This window comes from Cyprinus carpio, chromosome A2, assembly GCF_018340385.1.
Source record: "Cyprinus carpio isolate SPL01 chromosome A2, ASM1834038v1, whole genome shotgun sequence".
NCBI classification, from domain to species: domain Eukaryota; kingdom Metazoa; phylum Chordata; class Actinopteri; order Cypriniformes; family Cyprinidae; genus Cyprinus; species Cyprinus carpio.
In genome coordinates this window covers 10,158,364-10,178,663 of record NC_056573.1, presented here as the reverse complement: position 1 = coordinate 10,178,663, position 20,300 = coordinate 10,158,364, and the positions used below count along the sequence as shown (strand labels likewise).

At 36.5% G+C, this 20,300-nt stretch overlaps 1 protein-coding gene across 1 annotated transcript in view; it reads left to right on the top strand.

The window, feature by feature from the left end:
- Nucleotides 1-17,088, top strand: part of LOC109101727 (phospholipid phosphatase-related protein type 5-like) — a 31,625-nt gene extending 14,537 nt beyond the window's left edge. The window contains exons 4-6 of the mRNA XM_042771872.1: nt 2,614-2,790; nt 11,520-11,654; nt 14,844-17,088. Of these exons, the coding sequence (XP_042627806.1) occupies nt 2,614-2,790; nt 11,520-11,654; nt 14,844-14,873 (342 nt within the window). The 3' untranslated portion in view covers nt 14,874-17,088. The remainder of the gene's footprint in view (nt 1-2,613; nt 2,791-11,519; nt 11,655-14,843) is intronic.
- The last annotated feature ends 3,212 nt before the right edge of the window (nt 17,089-20,300 follow it).

Here is a 20,300-nt window from a genome sequence, read left to right as displayed (position 1 = left end):
ATTCTAATTCATTTTTTACAGCAAAAAATACATTAAATGCAAACCTGGTCCAATGTTTTTTTTTTTATCTTGCAATTTATAAAGGCTGTTTGTACAAATTAATCAGGTGAAAAAAACAGCCTGTACTAAATAAGGGTCAAACAGAAGGTAGAAACCGATTATTCCAAACTAAATTATGACACTAATCTAACATTATATAAAAAAAAAAAACTAATCAAACATTATACATAGAGCTCAGAAAAAAATAAAACAAAAATTAAATCCCTTAATGTAATATGATATGATGTATAAAATAAATATGCATGGCTTCTGCAAGTGGTGCTGGGTAGACTTTATAAAAGCACAGTATCTTTAATGTATGAGGGCATTGTGTCCTTCTTAATATTTAGTTTGTACATTACTGATTATTCAAACTGACATTTTGATTATGCTTATCTTGTAAAATTGTTGTCCGATTTAAGATTTTAGAAAGAGCTTTTTGATTTTGCTCCAACACCCTTCAAATTCTGATGAAAGAAGCCATTTATCCATGATATGGTATTGATCCATTTGAAAGAGAACAACTGCACACTCACTTAAGCACAAGCTATTTATTCTCCAACGTTTTGGCTAGCAGCATTTGTCAAGGTACCTTTTTTTAGGGGGGGGGGGGTGCCTTGACAAAGGCTACTCAGCCCACCATGGCCTCCTGAACAGTCTGCACCACCATGGCCTCCTAGTCTGCCTGCTCTGCCATGGCTCCCTAGTCTGCCTGATCCGCCATGGGTCCCGGAACGGGTACTGCCCTGGATGCCATCCGTCCCTGGAAGCCTGTCCTGAGAGGCCTCCAGAGCATCCACCCCCTCTCCCTATTGGTTGTTATGAGGCACGTGGACGCGCCTTCCGGGAGGGGGGAGAAATGTCAGACTCTGTTCCTGTCTTGTGTTGTGTTGTGTTCTCCTCCCCCACGTGCTCCATGACCCAGTTTTCCCTCATGTCCTAATATTTTCACTCATCTAATCATTTCCACATAAAGTTCCTCCTCTACTCAATTCTATTTAAAGTATTTAATGTTCTCATTAATCCTTTCCCTACATTTAATTTCATCTTTCCCCGCTATGTGTGATTTCCTGGTTCCTCGAATATTGTTAAAGTCTCTGTGTCTGTAGTCAACTCCTCATCTCCTCGCTCAGTGCTCCTCACAATAGCAGAGTGTGACACTATGACAATAATAAAATGAATAACTTCCCTATAGACAGGTTTTGTTTTTCATCTCTCCTATGCAAATGGAATTGTGTAACAGAGTTAGATGTTTGGAGGAGAATCAATAGATCCAGCACACCTAATGGCTGCTCTATTACTTAATTACCTCATTTGCCTGTGATGGAATATCAAAATGGCACTTCACATGAAAATCTTAATTCTGTCACTATTTACTCATTCATCCTTGTTCCAATTACATTTCCTGTTATCTTTGTCCTGTGTAGCACAAAATTACAAATTCAGAAGCTCTAGAATGTCAGAACACTGACGGAGTTTGCATCTAGCTCATCTTACTCAAATCTCCATATCTGCTTTTTGTTAAAAAAATGTGAGTTTTGAATTAGACAAATTAGACCTGGTTTCTTCAGGTCTTAAAAAGTTCTGAATATTTTTGTTTAAATATGAGATCATGTTTGAAAAAAATTACTTTGAAGATGAGAATATTTTCTTTAAAAAAAAAAAAGTCTGTAGAAACCCTGGTATGTTTACGCATTGGTTACATATATGAATTTTGAATGTATTGTTATTAGATGATATTGGATATTTAATTGCACATGCGTACACTTAATATTACATTTAGATTATCTTTGACATCATCTTATGCTAATTTAAAGTTAATCTTTAAAAACATCACTAATAATTTAATAAAACTGTTAAATGTCATCTTGAGCAAATATTAATATGCATTTTCAATACTGTATATTATAAAGTTGTGAAGTCTAAATCACTTGCAACATTTAAAATGATTCACACGAGTTTGAGTTTTTAGTATCAGCCATTTATCATTAATTGGACATAACATGGAAAGAATCATCAGCTTATCACATTGGTCAGAATTTTAATCATTGTATCCCTACTAGACCTATAAAATGTGAGCTTCCTTGGGAACAATTAAGAGGAAGCTTGGTAGAATGAAAATGCCATCTGTCTGAATGCTGCTGGTGCTCCTTGCTCGAGACATTAATACAGTAGTTGTAGTTGATCAAATCTTCACAGTGAGATGAATGCCACCCCCACCTTCACTTTCCCCCCCAAGGCTTGATTCAGGACAAAAGCAAAGCAGGTAGCCTTCAAACGCCACTCTTCCAGTCAATGCCAATGTCTGGGATACATGAAACGATGTAGCTGAACCATGGATATGTATTTCATTACAAATATATAAACATTACAAATGTTTACATACACTGAAAAGATTAATTGGTGCATGTGTGCAGTTTATACTTGTAAAAGCCACTGTTTAAGCAGTTAAACTGAAACCTGTGTTTTCAGACAAACATGCCCACACGTGAGCAGGGAATGAATGAGCTATAAAAAGCATTTACACACCTGTTAGGATGAAGATGTATTACTGAGTGCTCTGTTTTTCCTCAGATGTACATCACATGCTCGGTGAAGGCCAAAGGGACACGGCTGGCCAAGCCGGTGCTCTCTCTGGGGCTCATTTGTCTGGCCTTCCTAACTGGGATTAATCGAGTAGTGGAGTACCGCAACCACTGGTCTGATGTCATTGCTGGCTTTATCATTGGAGGAGCCATTGCTGTCTTTATGGTGAGGTCTCTTCTGACACACTAATAGTAAAGATTCAAATGCAGTCCATATGCAAACTTGTTTGTGCTTATTTTATGAGGATGCTTTTAATGATATTATGTTTAGTTACAGCAATACAGACATTAGACTATACATTATTATTCAAAATTTTGGGGTGGGTACAATTTTTTAAATATTTTTGGAAGAAGTCTATTATGGCTCCAATTATTTGATCAAAAATACAGTAAAAACTGAAATATTGTGAAATATTGTGAGTTATTATTATTAGATCATCAGAATAACTGTTTTCAATAACAATATATTTTAAAATGTAATGTATTCCTGGGATCCCTTACGAAAAAGAAGTTTATTCGAGTGTGATAATAGTATACTTCTTTTAAACTAAAAATAGGAAAGTATGCTTTTAGTTTACTTTTTATGTCCTTTTCAGAAATGGGCTTTATGTACTCCTCAGAAATATACTTAAAATGACATTTAAGTATACTTGACTTACACATACAAAAAGTCTAAATATATTTGAGCTATACTTGTGCTCCTTGAATCTGTTTTTTCATTAATATTCGGTGGAGGACGCTAATACACATCTTCTGCACAGAATTTCTAAAAAAAAAAAAAAATCACAAGTGAAGAAGAAAAAAAGGAACAACAGATACTAACACATGAAATCTAACATGATCATCTGACATGAAACATTATCAAAACTGTAAGGTTATGGAATAAAATGTCGACCGATGAAGAGGTAATAATTACAGTCAAGCTTTGGGGTGTTGATCGACTCCATCTACGTTTTGATAATCATTCTGAATTCAATTCATAGTCTTTTTTTCACCTCTTTTTTTAAAATGTTATTTCTTTATTTTTTATTAAATTTACCCACATTAAAGTGTTTAAAAAAAAAAAGAATGCATGAAGCTAGAATAAAAAGTTTTTGTTTACAAGCAGATACCCTGTTCTTTCTTTGGATGTTTTGTATGTTCAGATATTCATATAACAAAATATATACAAATTAAAACCTAAATAGGGACATAGTAGTATACTTAAAGTATGATGTAAAGTTCAATTAAAGAAAACTTATCATTATACTTGCAGTATAAAACTACTAAACTAGTAGTTTACTGAGACTATACTTCAAAGTGTACAAAGTATTTAATTAGTAAACTATCATTTACCTATAAGTTCACTTTTAGTATAATTGCAGTACAAGCTACAAACATAGAGGTAAACTAGTTGTGTACTCAAAGTTTGCTACTGTTATACTTAAAGTATACTTAAAACTATATTTTATATACTAGAAAGTGGGCCAATTTAGTCCCAAGGAGTATTGAAACAGTACACTTACAAGTATACTAGTAGAACACGGATATTTGTATACTTGCTACATAAAGTATACTTAAAACTTTACTTAAGTATACTTAATAAAATAAACTTGAAGTATACTACTTTTTGGTAAGGGATGGCAAAGCTGAATTTTTAGCAGTCATTACCACAGCCTTCAGTATCACACGATTCTTCAGAATTCATTCTAATATGCTCTGCTCAAGAAACATTTATTATTTTTATTATTATTATTATCAATATCAATGTTGAAGGTTGTGCTGCTTAATATTCTTGTAGGAACCATTATTCGGGAATCTTTGATGAATTAAAAGATTAAAATATCAGCATTTATTTGAAATAGAATGTTTTTGTAACAGTGAAAGTCTTTACTGTCACTTCTGATTATCACATTCCTGCTTAATAAAAGTATTAATTATTATTATTATTATTATTATCATTATTATTATTATTATTATTATTATTATTATTATCATTATTACTTTAAAAAGTACTGACCCCCAAACTTTTAAACAGTAGTGTATGTACTGTAACATGGATAATGTATAGTATAATAGTATTATGCAACATTGTTCCTTTTGAGTTTTCTCATGTTGTGATTCATAAAACATGCAAACGAAGTTATATAAAGGTTATGTAACATGAAATACACAAATCCAAGTGCCTAAGAAGTCACCAATGATGAGACACACTAAAATAAACACTAAAATAATATGTTGCAACTCCTGTTTAGTCTGGTTTTATGTAACTTTACCTATAAGTCAGACATTTCTAAGCGATGTTGGGGAAGTGGGGAACATCAACAATTTTGAAAACACCTGACACTGAGTGTAGACAAATTATACATAACAACCCTCATAGTACTGAATAATTTAGCAGTGGTATAACAAAAATACAAGTAAAGAAATTCTGTTTAAATGCCTCATAGACTTGAAAGTGCCTTTGATTTTTGCGCATCACACACCCTACACATGCCTACATACTGATAGAAAAGATTTATTTGTCAGTAAATACAAGAAATACATAGAAAACTATACATGTATTATTTATATGGGGGAAAAACAATGTATGAAGTAAAGTTTTACACTCAAGAAGAAATGTGACGTCAAGTCAAGTCACCTTTATTTATATAGTGCTTTTAACAATAGAGATTGTGTCAAAGCACTTTACAGTGTTAAATAGGAAAATAGTGTGTCAATAATGCAAAATGACAATAGTAAACACTTAATTTTCAGTTAAAGGCAGTTCATCATTGAATTCAGTGATGTCATCATACAGCTCAGCTCAGTTCAGTTTAAATAGTATCTGTGCAATCAAGTCGACGATATTGCTGGAAATTAAGTTTCCCCAACTAAGCAAGCCAGAAGCCACAGTGGCAAGGAACCAAAACTCCATCGTTGACAGAATAGAGAAAAAACCTTGTGAGAAACCAGGCTCAGTCGGGGGGCCAGTTCTCCTCCAGCCAGACGAAACCAGCAGCTCAACTCCAGGCTCCAGCAAAGTCACATTGTGCAGAGGACTCATCTGGTTCCTGTGGTCTTGTCCCGGTGGCCGTCTAGGAGACAAGGTCTTCACTGGGGATCTATCTCTGGGGCTCAACTAGTTGTCCTGTTCTCCGCTGACATTCAAGGCTGTTGAGGTCATCTCTAGATGCTTATCCACCATCTGAGCTGGATACATACCGGATCCATGTCACTCCAGTGACCATCTGATCTGGATACAGACTGGATCTGGTGGTTACGGTGACCTCAGAATAAGAAAGAAACAGACTAATATTAGTGTAGATGCCATTCTTCTAAAGATGTAGCAAGTACATTGTGTGTTATTGAAAGTGTTCCCAGTTCCGGTTGTCTTAATTAATGCAGCCTAAAAATCCTTTAACGGATTTGAATATTAGAAATGTGTTAGTGTGTTATGTGTAAGCCAGGTTAAAAAGATGGGTCTTTAATCTAGATTTAAACTGACAGATTGTGTCTGTCTCTCGAACAATGTTAGCTAGGTAATTCCAGAGTTTTGGCGCTGAATAGGAAAAGGATCTGCCGCCCGCAGTTGATTTTGAAATTCTAGGTATTATCAAATTGCCAGAGTTTTGAGAATGCAGCAGATGTGGAGGACTATAATGCAATAAGAGCTCATTCAAAACCACTCAGGGCTTTATAAGTAATAAGCAAGATTTTAAAATCTATGTGATGTTTAATAGAGAGTCAGTGCAGTGTTGACAGAACCGGGCTAATATGTTATATATACTTACTAATATATATATATATAATATATAATATAAGTATATATACTAATAATATATACTTCCTGGTTCTAGTAAGAACTCTAGCTGCTGCATTTTGGACCAGCTGGAGATTGTTTATTAAGTGTGCAGAACAACCACCCAATAAAGCATTACAATAATCTAACCTGGAGGTCATGAACGTATGAATTAATGTTTCTGCATTTGACATTGAGAGCAGAGGTCGTAATTTAGATATATTTTTGAGATGGAAAAATGCAGTTTTACAAATGCTAGAAACGTGGCTTTCAAAGGAAAGATTGCTATCAAATAGCACACTTAGGTTCCTTACTGATGACGAAGAATGTACAGAGCAGCCATCAAGTCTTAGACAGTGTTCTAGGTTATTACATATGGAGGTTTTGGTCCGATAATTAACACCTCAGTTTTTTTTTTTTTTCATAATTTAGCAGTAAGAAATTACTCGTCATCCAGTTTTTTATATCGACTATGCATTCCGTTAGTTTTTCAAATTGGTATGTTTCGCCGGGCCGCGAAGTTATATAGAGCTGAGTGTCATTAGCATAACAGTGAAAGCTAACACTGTGTTTCCTGATGATATCTCTGTGAGGGAACATGTAAAGCGTGAAAAGTAATGGCCCTAGTACTGAGCCTTGAGGAACTCCATACTGCACTTGTGATCGATATGATACCTTTTCATTCACTGCTATGAATTGATGGTGGTCAGATAAGTATGGTTTGAACCATGCTAATGAACTTCCACTAATGCCAACAAAGTTTTCTAGTCTATTCAAAAGAATGTTGTGGTCAGTAGTGTCAAACGCAGTGCTAAGATCCAGTAGCACTAATAGAGAGATACAACCACGGTCAGATGATAAGAGCAGGTCATTTGTAACTCTAATGAGAGCAGTCTCAGTACTATGATACGGTCTAAATCCTGACTGCATGGATATCCTCACAGATACCATTTTTTTCTAAGAAGGAATATAATTGTGAGGATACAACCTTTTCTAGTACCTTGGACAGAAAGGAGAGATTCGAAATCGGTCTGTAATTAACTAGTTCTTTGGGGTCAAGTTGTGTTTTTTTAATGAGAGGCTTAATGACAGCCAGTTTGAAGGCTGTCTAGGTAATTAGTAGGCAACTAAGTAATTAATGTCTAGGTAATTAGGTCAGGGCACAGAATATAGCACATGTGTAGCTTCCTCTTCAACAAAACACTACAGTTTGTGCTGTGCTAGGCACACTGTTGTGTAAAGAATGCACAGTGCTTCTTGAGCTTTAAAGAAAGGTCACACATCAGCTCATGCCTGCTTGCCTCACATTAGGCATAACAGCATTGTGAGTGAGTTTGTGGAAATGTGGATATTTTATTTTCTGTGCTGTAGTCATATTGTGACAAGATGTGCACTGACCTATTTCTGCTGTTTGGGTGGGTTGGGGGAGGGGTTCAGTGATCTGAACTCATGGTCAAATCTTATAATGCATCACATCATCAGGATGCAGTCAAAGGGAACAACAGTTTGTGCTTAAGCAAATGTATTGCAATATTCTTGCAAATGCCTGTCTCCTGAATCTTTAGCAGTTTTTTTTTGTTCTTTGCAATGGAGTTTAGGTCAGGGCTCAACAATAAGGAGTTGTTTTTTTCTGCTGACATTATTTGGAGAGTACTTCACATTTTACTTTAGATTTTATGTGCCAAAAAAACATACTTTAGCTATATCATACAAGCAAGAGGGCTGTTGTACAGAATATGAGCATTAGAAGTTTATCAGTTGAGGAAATAGTTCCAAATTAAGCCAAAGCAGAATGTCTTTGACCAATACACAGTAGTTGTGTTTGGCTCCTGAATGAAACAATGTTCAAATTGGTGTAAATTATGGTAACACTTTACAATAAGGTTGTATTAGTAAACGTAAGTTAATGCATTAGTTAACATAAACTAACAATGAACAACACATCTGTTCAGCATTACTTAATCTTTGTTTGCATTAACATATGCATATAAATATATAATATGTATATAATATATGCATTTTTGTATATACAGTAAGTTACAAAAGTTCACAAATTCCATTAGTAAATATGTTTTTAGTGGTAAGGCATGTTAATAAACAGTCTACAAATGTTAGTAACACGTCAGTTAATGTTGGACTAGTGTAGACTTTACAATAAGGTTAACAAATTCCCTTTATACAGTGGGTATAGAAAAGAATGACCCCCCCACCCCACTTTTAAAATAATCACATTTTGTCGCTTTGCAGCCTGAAATGAAGAGTTTTTGTTTTATCCAGCTACATTTACTCAGTTACTCAGTCTCTACTAACTTTGCACATCTAGACTTTGCAATATTTGCCCACTCTTCTTTGCAGAATTGCTCAAGTTCAGTTAAATTTGATGGTGAGTGTTTGTGGACTGCAGTCTTCAAGTCATTCCACAGATTTTCAGTGGGGTTTTAGTATGGACTCTGACTAGGCCATGCAAGGACATTCACTCTTTTCTCCTTCAACCTCTGTGTGCTCAATTTTGCTGTGTGCTTTTGGGTCATTAAGGCCTTTCGCACTGCTGGAACCTTTTCATAGTACCAGAACTAACTGTGGAACTACCCACTTTTTGGCGTTTTTGCACCGCCAGAACTGGGAGCGATTTTAGTAACAGACTGCTTTTTTCAAGAACCAAATTAGCTCCTACTCTGGAGCAGGGTCTAACCAGCACAACTGGTACTACCCGTGATGTAAGTATACATTGATTGGCCAGATGTGTTTGAAAATGCCCTCACCCGCCATGATTTAAAACGCTGTGTAACATACTGTAAACATTGTGTCAACTTATTTTTGCAACTATTATGAACAGCGATAGATGGACAGACACTGAAGTGCAGGCACTTGTAGCAAATGTACCACTGCCAGTTGTCGTTGGAGATTCTTAGTCCTCCTTTCCGTTCTTTCAGTCACTTTACGTATACAGTACATCAACATTCCATGTCCATTATTGTGAAACCCGCTAGACACAACAAAAACACAGCTCCGATCACAGCGTCCTCCATCCTCCTGTTGTTAACGTTGTTCTACTTTGTTTCCGTTGTTGAATGCTACAGACAAATGACAATGCTGTCGACCAGCTTACGTCGCTTCCTAGTACACACTGTCGGAGCGAATGCAACCCTTTAAATGGTACTGGGAAATAGTTTGCGCAAAATCATCCCAGTACTTTAGGACTGTACATTTAGTTCTGGAACTAAAGCGGTGCGAAAGGCCCTATTGTCATGTTGGAAGGTAAACCCTCTTCCCATTGACAACTTTCTGGCTGAGAGCAGCAGATTTTCCTCAAGAATTTTGATGGTATTTTGCCCCATCCATTTTTCCTTCTATCCTGACAAGTTCTCCAGTCTCTGCTGCAAAGAAACACCCCATAATATGATATTACCACCTCCACGCTTTACTATAGGAATGATGTTATTGGGATGGTGAGCTGTATTGGATTTCCACCAGCCATATTGTTTGGTGTTGGCCAAATAATTAAATTTTAGTCTCATCTGCCTCAGAATCTTCAAGGTGCATTTTGGCAAAGCTCAGTCGTGACTACATTTGGCTTTTTTCTTGCACCCCTCCCATACAAGCCACATTTATGGAGAATTTGTGATATTGTTGTCACATGCACACAGTGACCAGTCTTTGTCATAAATTCCTGCAACTGATTCAGAGAAGCTGTAGGCCTCTTGCAGCCTCTCTAACCAGTTTCCTCCTGACACTTTCATTCACTTTGGAGCACCATCCTGATCCAGGGAGGGTCTGTGTTGTACCAAATACCTTCCACTTCTTAATAATAGACTTTACTGTGCATCTTGGCATTGATAATGTGAAGCCTTTGAATTTTTTTTTTTTTGTATCCATCTCCTGACTTGTGCCTGTCCACAACTTTATCCCAGAGGTCTTTTGACAGTGCCTTGCCACCTATAGTTGATAGTTTGCTTCGGTTGCACTACCAAGGACTGAAATGCTCCAGGAAAACTATTTTCATGCTGAGCTAATCAAAATGACCACAGCTGATCACAGCTGAAAGTCAAATGGCTTTGTGTGCTATTGAGAAGGTGATTAGCTAATCCTGAATGAGTTTATGACTCATTTTTAGGAGGGGGTGATCCTTTTTCCAATTTTCTGTTTATTTATTTATTTATTTGTATTTTTTTTCCCTGACATCTTGGTGTTATATCTTTCACTTGGATGTCATAAGCTGCACTGAGTAAATGCAGCTGGATAAAACAAAAACTGTGTCCGTCTTCAATTCAGGCTGCAAAGCAACAAAATGTGATTATTTTAAAGGGGGTGATTCTTTTCTATTCGCTGATTATTGTTAGTTCATGTCAACTAATGCATTAACTAATGTTAACTATTACAACCTTATTGTAAAATGTTACCTAAATTATTTAGTGATTCAAACATACTCATTTCTATATTCACTCTTGGTTGAATGAATTGAGTGAGCAAATGATTCAGTGACCTAACTGTGGTTATAATTAGGGGCATTACAAGGCATAATTAGTGCATTAAGACTACATTTATAATCCACTATAAAGGCTTTAAATAAAGTGTTACCAGTCATTCTTTCTATATGATATGATCAACAAACAAAATGACAACACAGCACTCTCACACGAGTTACAGAACCTCTCAGACTGGCCCAGCTTCATCTTTATTATTGAGTCCTTATGGTTTATAAAATGGTAAGTGCAGCACACATAGTGCAAAAAAAATATTTCCTCCATCTGTTTAGTTCAAGGCTCTGGGAGTGGAGAACGCCCTAAGATGTCCTCTGCTGAAACTCTCTTGCGCTATGCTGCAGTCTTTCAGAGGCAGAGCATTGCCTGTAATGTCTCACTGAAAGTACTCATTTTGGTCCGATAATGGATGAATCTCCTCCAGGACATGAACTTGCATGTTTCCTCCCTCCCGAAAGAGCACAGAGCCTTTTTACTTTGGGCAACAAGTCATGTGAGCATCTTTGCCCTTTCAGGACTTACATAAATCATCATTTACAGCCTGAGAAAAGCCATACATGTGTATGTGTGCCATACAGAAAGCCTTTCAGAGGTGTAAAACTTCCCTCTTTTCCCTCTTTCCTTTTGTTTTCCCTATGGGCACTTTTGTGTTAGGTGGTGTGTGTGGTGAAAAATTTCAAAGGAAAGCCCTTACTGAGTGAGATACCGCCGGAGGAGTGTGTGTCCAGTGGTCCCATGATCACTCAACCCGGAATGGAGCACACTATGGAGAAATACATAGAGTCCCAGGTATTCAAACACAATCATTCATGTACACTAGAATGTAGACTAAAACACCTTGTTATTATGGCCAATTTCTATCTAAAATTACATTAACTATAGAGTGGAAAAAAATTGTCAAAGTTGTAAATTAAGATTTTCAAACAGCAATTCAGATTTTTTCATTCACTCTGGTGTTTACCAAACAACACCAGATACTCGAGTATAAAGACACAAGACAGGAGGTTCTGGATTCTTTCTCTGATATTCTCAGTCGCTTTGCAAAATAGTCCATTCGTAAGTGCCACCAAGTCGTAGTGTCATGTAACAGCAGCAGCTCTGGGCATGTGACCAAAAACATGAATCTGACTGGTTGGCCAGTTTTCTTCACAGTGTGACAGAATGGAGATAAGAATTAAAAATCTTTAACACACTAGTTTTTGTGCACCAAATTTCACCAAAGTCTTTTCACAGCCAACAAAAACAAACAAAAAAATACTGTAAACAAAAAAATATCAAAAACTATAATACATCCAAACCAAATTACATTCTGAAGTTACTTTTTGCAAGTTCTTTAAAGGTGATAGATTCTGATTGACTGTCAATATTTTCTTTTGTCCATCAGCTGGAAAAAATCAAAACCATTCAATGTATCATTTGAAGTCCAAATTTTGTCTTCTTTCATCCTTTGTTAACTGCAACATAGCGTCTATCTAAAATACATACGATTACTTTGACTTAACGTCCATCATAGGTACAAAAGTTCATTTCGGGGCATGTTAAAATCTTTCTGAGATGATTCTCCAGTTTTCGTTCCTGTCAACAAACCAACATCAACAGACTGAGTATGAGTTGAATAACACTCTTACTGTTTTTTAGCCACCTCAAATCTTGTTTAGGGTGGGCTGTACAGCAACTAAAGATGCCAAGCTGGTTCAATTTGAAAAAATGAATTCGGACTCGTGGTGTCACTTTCACAAGTGTCATGTAACAGCACAGCTGGTGGGGGGAAGACAATCAGAGATGAAAATCTTTGGAATGTAACAATACGTTTGTCACAGTGTGACCGTTTTAAGTCATTTTAGGACATTAAAAAGAACTTTAGTTTACAGTTCAAACAGTACAGCTTTTATAGAATAATAAAATACTTTTGACATCCCTTCAGCACCAACTGGATTTAAATAATAGCTGGTAAATGTGACTTGCTGAGTGGTGGCTACTTTAACATCATCAAAGCAGTTTCAACTCCCTGGTTATTGTATGGCCTATGAAGTTTTAAAAGTTCTTCTAAAATGTTGTCTTCAATCAGTCGCATTTGAAAGAATATGAAGGCAAAGCTTCTGAATATGATCCAATCAGTTCTGGACATCTCGTTGAATTTCTGAATAACAATGTTTTGCTGACACTTTTATAACATTGCCTGTAACAATACAGTCGTGGGTGTTGACTTTGAATTTGATATTAATCTAGTTACCTTCAGGTACTGGTGTGAAGGGCCTAAAAATTCTATATAAATGAGCTTATACATATGCTCATACAGATCATTTATCTGCACTTTATTTCAGCAAAAACAACCGTTGTTCCGCAGGGCTGTCAGCTTCAACAAGGTTGGTTTTATGTAACTCCATTGGGTGTGTTTTGATTTTATCGTTATCATTTACCTTCACCCTGGGTGTGAAGGCGTTAACCTCTTATTAGATGAGCTCTTACAATGTCTCATACAAGTACTAGGAACTTTAAAAATTAGACAAAATCAAAATCAGGTCAACTTTGCATTTGGCGTTTTATGTTTACAGCATTAAAGTTTTAACAGCTGTTTGATAAACAGTCCTTTCATTTTAGCTTCTTTTTCAAGGGCCTTGAAGATTTCAGCAATCAGAGATGAAATCCTGAGGAATAACAGCTGTTTGATAAACAGTCCTTTCATTTTAGCTTCTTTTTTGAGCGCTGAACTCAATCTCAGTTCACTTCAGTTACTTTTATAGAATAATAAAATACTTTTGATGACAGCCATCACATTGAACAGCCTCTGGATACTGAATATTATGTTCTGAATGTTAAATGTTCTTCCCTAGTAAATCCCATTATTTCTTTTCAGTATGTTCATTCGGCTGCTTTGCCTCAGGCAGGATTTTCTTGTATCTGTGTCACAAGAGATCAGAGTTAGTCAGTGGGTTTGTATTCCAGTCTCTGAAAAAATAGGCAAATCTAGCTAAATATATCACTTCTACATGCTGCTTCTGAATTAAAACGTTGGATTACACTTGCACACCTTTTTTATTGTTTTACATTTATACACAAATATAAATTAAAATCACATTAAACCCAATTCACCCCACATCACCAACAACACCCAACAAAATACACTAACTAATGTTTATACCTCGCTGTCCACAGATCAGATATACACTGCTAATTGTTTCAGGATTCAACACCGTTGTTCAGCAGGGCTGCCATACAATATTCAACAAGTATTGGTCCCCTTGAGGTCATGAACCCACAGTCTGGTAGCAGATATTGTCGCCTTTGAAGTCCATTATGCATCACAATCAACAGGAGTCCCGCCCATCTTTGATTAATAGTTCAATATGACTTCCCAGGATTTATTTTTCGATTCATATAAGGGTGAGCCCAGGGGCTCCGTGAGGCAGTTCATCAAGATTACGTGAAAGCCAAAGACATACAATGTGCACCTGCAATGCACGGCTAGCATTCACACCACACTTGGTTATTTTAAGGCTATGTCATTAATCTTTAAGGTAGTTATTACTTATCCCTACAGCCTTAGGAAAGTGTGCGTTGGTCTTTAACTTTGCAATGAAATGAAGATGTAGAAAAACAACTTATGCTAACACTCCTCGAGTTTCAAACACCAGAAGTTTAAAACAAATACCAAATTCTTAGGAATGTAATATTTTAGTCATGTTGGTTTCATATGGTTTAGATTTTTTCTCTGAGTTCAAACAGCTGATAATTTACAAACTAGTTTTGTCATATGATAATAGGACAGTTGTATCACCCTGACATTTCAGAGCTTATGCTGAGAAATATTTTAAGTTAGACATCAAAACCATGGTCATATTATACACCTCATATCGAAATGATTGTATGCATAAATTGTATTTTAATGTTTTTAAATTAATTTAACAAATTCATACAACAAATTAGTGTGATGTAATTGGCCTAGATATTAAACTGTATTTTTTGTTTGATTTTCAGAATCCCATCACCTATGCTGAGATCACATGACAGTGAAAAGCCCACAAGCCAGAATGCTGTGGATATTGTTGCTGCTCTCCGATGCGACTTTTTACTTTGAGTGCAATGTCGATATGTGCTATTTTCACAATTCCATTTTCAAGTGTGTGGAAAAAAAAAAAATCTATACCTTGATGTCCTCCTTTTAACCCCCCCTCTTTTTTTGTTATTCCTACTTTTATTCAAACTAATTTTACTGTTAGCATTTTTTTTTTTTTGTGGTTAAATATACAGGGTATGGAGTGAATGTGAAAATGCAAAATGATGTTAGATGAAATGTATTATGTATAACATATCCTGATGTACTATTTACAACTGTGAGTCCATTGTTGAATTTTGAAGAGGTTTCTGCCTGACAACAATTATTGTTGTTGCTCCTCATAGAAATTAGGTTTTTCTATGATTTTGTCTGATGCTAGTTTTGTATTTCTTTTTCTGCCTGCCATAACATATCACATCAACACAACACATGTTCAGAAAAGCAGACTGTTTCAGTGTTGCATCAGATCTTGTTCTATGTATTTTAAAGCATGTTTAAATCGCCAATAAGATTTAGTTATGAATTATGATTTGCTAATTGCAAATGGAAACAATATTGCGGGAGGGACATTCTCATTCGAGCGAGAATCTGATTGGTCAAAGCCCAGTGTAGTACAGGATGAGTCATCAATATTTTTGTTAAGTTTTCCAGAAATATTTTTGATTTCACAGGGTCTTTAAAGTGGGCTGATGTGGGCATGAGGTGATAAGCAGAAATCATGATTGATTTTGGTGTCATTATGGCAGAGCACCTTGGGCAGAGCTGATTATGGATTTAATTGTGACTGGCAATTGATTACAATACTCACAAAGATTAGATGCTCAGGCTTTTGCCCAAAGAGGCTGCTAGGAGAAGGATCGCTTTTTGTGCTTTAACATTGCAAGTGGGTTTGTGTGTGTGTATGTTTGTGCTTATTTGTGAGTCTGCCCTTGATGTCGCCTCTGTGAGAAAGCAGTCTCTGGTGGCTTAGACAAGGCCGTTTATTTTCTTGGCAGAGCTAGAATAATACCTGTACCTGTGAAAGAGAGAGAGATAGACATGGAAAGAAAGAGAGGATGGACCTTCATTGTATGGAAAACAGTGTATCTCAGTTGGTTCACACAGATGTATGGCAATATTTGCATTTGCATACATTTGCGGTTTCACAATCATATGTTTTTATTGTATCAGACCTCACAGCATCTAAGGTCTGCAGTGTTTGATTGAATTTACATTCTGTAGAGTGATTTTTTACACCATACTGAGCGTGTGTTTGATCTCACACTGCCCAATGATGAGATTAGATTTTCAAATTCATGCTTGAATACATTAAATACCATGTCTCTTATTGATGTAAATCATTTATCCAATTCATCTCACTCATGTAGTAGTAGTACTACAGAACATCCTGATCCCTTTCATGTCCAGTGTTCGTCTCATTAGTTGATGCTTTTATCATGGAAAGCTTGTGAATATAACTTTTTAAAGAGTGTTTGGCTGGCTCACTGAGGGTTTTGTAAGGCACTCTTTGTAAAACTACTTTGTGATTGTGAAAGTGCGATAGAAATTGAATTCACAATTATTCGGAAAGAGCTACTGCATTACCTGCACACTGGCTTTAATTCAGGGCTATTTCTAGTGACAGTTGTGTGTTTTTTCCGCTCAAAAGGGTTGGGAACAAGTGCACATTGGTATTTGATAAGAATATTTACGTTTGATTATGTTCCAGTCATGAAAGCAATGAGGTAACTCAACTCCGCTCTAAGATTTTTTTTTTCCTAAGAGATTTATTTATTTATTTTCAATAAGCTTTTAAAAAGTTTACAGTATAGGTTGTATCCTTCATATTTGGTTTACAAAAGGATTTGATGCCCAAAACCCAAGCAGTGAAAGGAAATTTTTATTGTGAAAAAGCCTGAGATATTTTTATAACTATATTGTATGTTGAACAGCGGTATTGATGATCTGGTAATGACCTCAGAGACTGAACTGGAAAGGAAAGCAGATCTTCCCTGAGCCCTAATAAAATATTTACCCTCGGACTCAATGTCATTTTGTATCTTTTCTGTATAATGATCGTATGATTTTTTTTTTTAACAATTTCCTTAATACATTAGGTTTGAAGATACATTTTCTTATTTCAGATTTATTTACTGTTTATTTACTGAAATTTACTGTTGTGTAAAGATGTTGTGTAAAGTGTTTATTAACTTCAGGGCAGGACGATATAGCCAAAATAAAAAACAAATATTTTTAGCTCTTTGACAATATTCTGACAATATTCTTAATAGTATACAGTATATAAAAATGCTTAAATGGGTGCTTTTTGTTAAATGCAATGAAGTAAAAAAGTTTTAACATTTAAATCCTAGTTAAATAAAAAAAAAAAAAAAAAAAATTATATCTAAAAAATGCTGGTTGTGAAAATTTGAGTTGACCTAAGGCAAATTGGGAAACTTGATCAAAATTACGATGACAGTGTTAGTTTTATATTGGGGGAGAAATCATTAGTTTTTATATTTCATCCAGCTGTTTAGCATGCAGCAAAAGAACTGTAAGATCAAAAATCTTAATATTTCAGAATGGTGATCTTGTTAATTAGATGCTGTTTCAGTACTTGTGTTTCTTTGATGTCTTTAAATGTTTTAGTGTAGTTATCATCCATTTCAGTAAAACTGGCCTTTTGTAACTTTTATAGGGATGTGATGTTCTTTACATCGCTCAAAATATTACATTGCTAAGAGCTCTCAGTCTGTATTTGTCTTCCTGACAATAACAAACATTCACATCACATATGATGAGAGATGTAGGAAGATTTTGTTCTCTGAAATGTATGCTCTGTTTGTTCTGGGTTCATCAGTTCTCTGGTCATGTATCAGACGTAGAGTGGCTGGTCCAAGCATAAGAATGCTGGAGTTCAGGGGTCTTCCTGGACTTCCTGCTTTCATCTCCTCCATTAATGGCGGTCATGTGTGGTGGGTGAGTCCCAGTGCCCACCACCTCCCCTCTGCCCTATGTACAGTGCAAGTCTCCCATGGACAAAATGTAAATTAAAAATGCATTGGATGTTTCGAATGACATTTCAAGAACTCTGTACCCAGGGGGAATCTATCTTGATTTCATTTCTTAAGATTTCATTCAGGCTTCTCATAAAATGAGTTTAATTCAAAGGAAGGGCATTACAAGGGCATGAGTCATTGTCCAGATAGAGGAATGCAGAACACAGTGAATGAGATATTGAGATATATCTCAACAGGAACATTATTGCAGTATCTTTACATAACATATTTACAATAGTCCTGGTACAATATTTACACTTCACAGTAATGTAATCGTGATCTTAGTGAGCAGTGTTTTAAATTCCTTGAGAAATTGTCTTTCATTACTATACTTAACCCTCTGAAGTCGATTAACTCGTATATGCGTTTTGGGGTATTTTCTCCTGATAACCCCGAAAAGAACTTAAATTACACTTTCAGTTTTGATCGTACAGATAAGTGCAATACATCAATCGAATCTGTAAATATTATTTTGGGGAATTTGCTACAGAGTACCACTGAAACTTAATACTTGTACTTTTACTCAATTAAGGAAAATATATTTTTAATAACTAAAATTTAATTTAGGCTTTCAAAGTACGAAGAACATATTTCAGTGGTTATATGAATGTATTTTTACATGTATAATTTTATGAACACTACCATTCAAAGGTTTGGGGTTAGTACGATTTTTTTCACTGCACCAGACAGCCAGCTCTTTAACTTCCTGTCTGTAGGCAGACTCGTCACCGTCCTGAATAAGGCTGATAACTGTGGTGTCATCTGCAAACTTCAGGAGCTTGACAGAGGGGTCTTTAGATGTGCAGTCGTTGGTGCAGGGAGAAGAGCAGTGGGGAGAGAACGCAGCCCTGAGGAGCTCCAGTGTTAATTATACGGGTGCTGGATGTGTATTTTCCCAGCCTCACTAGCTGCTGCCTGTCTGTCAGGAAACTGTTGATCCACTGACAGATGGAGGTGGGCACGGAGAGCTGAGTTAGTTTGGGCAGGAGACGGTTTTGAATGATAGCGTTAAAGGCCAAGCTGAAGTCCACAAACAGGATCCTCACATAAGTCCCTGGTCTGTCTAGATGTTGCAGAACATAATGCAGTCCAATGTTGACTGCATCGTCCACAGACCTGTTTGCTCTATAGGCAAACTGAAGGGGATCCAGCAAGGGTCCAGTAATGTCCTTCAGGTGGGCAGGCACCAGTTTTTCAAATTACTTCATGTCCACAGACGTTAGAGCTACAGGCCTGTAGTCATTTAGTCCTGTAATTTTGGATTTCTTTGGGATGGGGATGATGGTGGAGCTTTTGAAGCATGAAGGGACTTCGCACAGCTCCAGTGATCTGTTGAAGCTGGTCAGCACAGGATTTCAGACAGGCTGGTGTAACACAATCTGGGCCTGGTGCTTTTTTCCTTTTCTGCTTCCGGAAGACCTGGCGCACCTCATCTCGCTGATCTGAATTACAGGTGTGGGGGAGAGGGGGGTTGCAGGAGGTGTGAATGATGTGAATGGTTGTGTGGAGAGGTGTTCAGGACGGGCGTGGTTTTTTTTTTAAACCTGCAGTAAAACTCATTTAGATCGTCTGCCAATTGTTGATTCTCCACAGTGCTGGAGGATGGTGTCTTGTAGTTGGTGATCTCCCTCAGTCGATGGAAGTGAACTGAGTCCTTATTTTTTTCAGAATAATTCCTCTTTGCCACTCTGATCTCCTTTTCCAGTGTGTATTTAGCCTGTTTATACAAGACATTGTCCTCCTTCCTGTAAGCATCTTCTTTGGCCTGACGGAGATGTCTGAGTTTTGCAGTGAACCATGGTTTGGCATTGTTGTAAGTTAGATGAGTCCTGGTAGAAATAAACGTCTTCACAGAAACTGATATATAATGTTACAGTCTCTGTGATCTCATCCAGATCGATGGCAGGAGCTTCAAAAACACTCCAATCAGAGTGAGGTCAAAACAAGACTATAAATCCTGCTCTGCTTCATTAGTCCATCTTTTTACAGTCCTTAATACAGGTTTAGCTGATTTTAGTTTCTGCCTGTAGGTCGGAATAAGATGAACCAAACAGTGATCAGAGCGCCCCAAAGCTGCCCGTGGAACAGTGATATGCATCCTTTATTGTGGTGTAACAGTGATCCAATATATTACTGTCTCTGGTGTGACATGTAATGTGCTGTCTGTATTTTGGCAATTCATGGGAGAGATTTGCTTTATTAAAGTCCCCAAGAATGATTAAAACAGAGTCTGGGTGTTGTTGTTCTGTCTCTGTGATCTGATCAGCAAGTTTCTGTAAAGCCAGGCTCACATGTGCTTGTGGAGGAATGTAAACATTCACGAGAATGAACGAGTAAAAC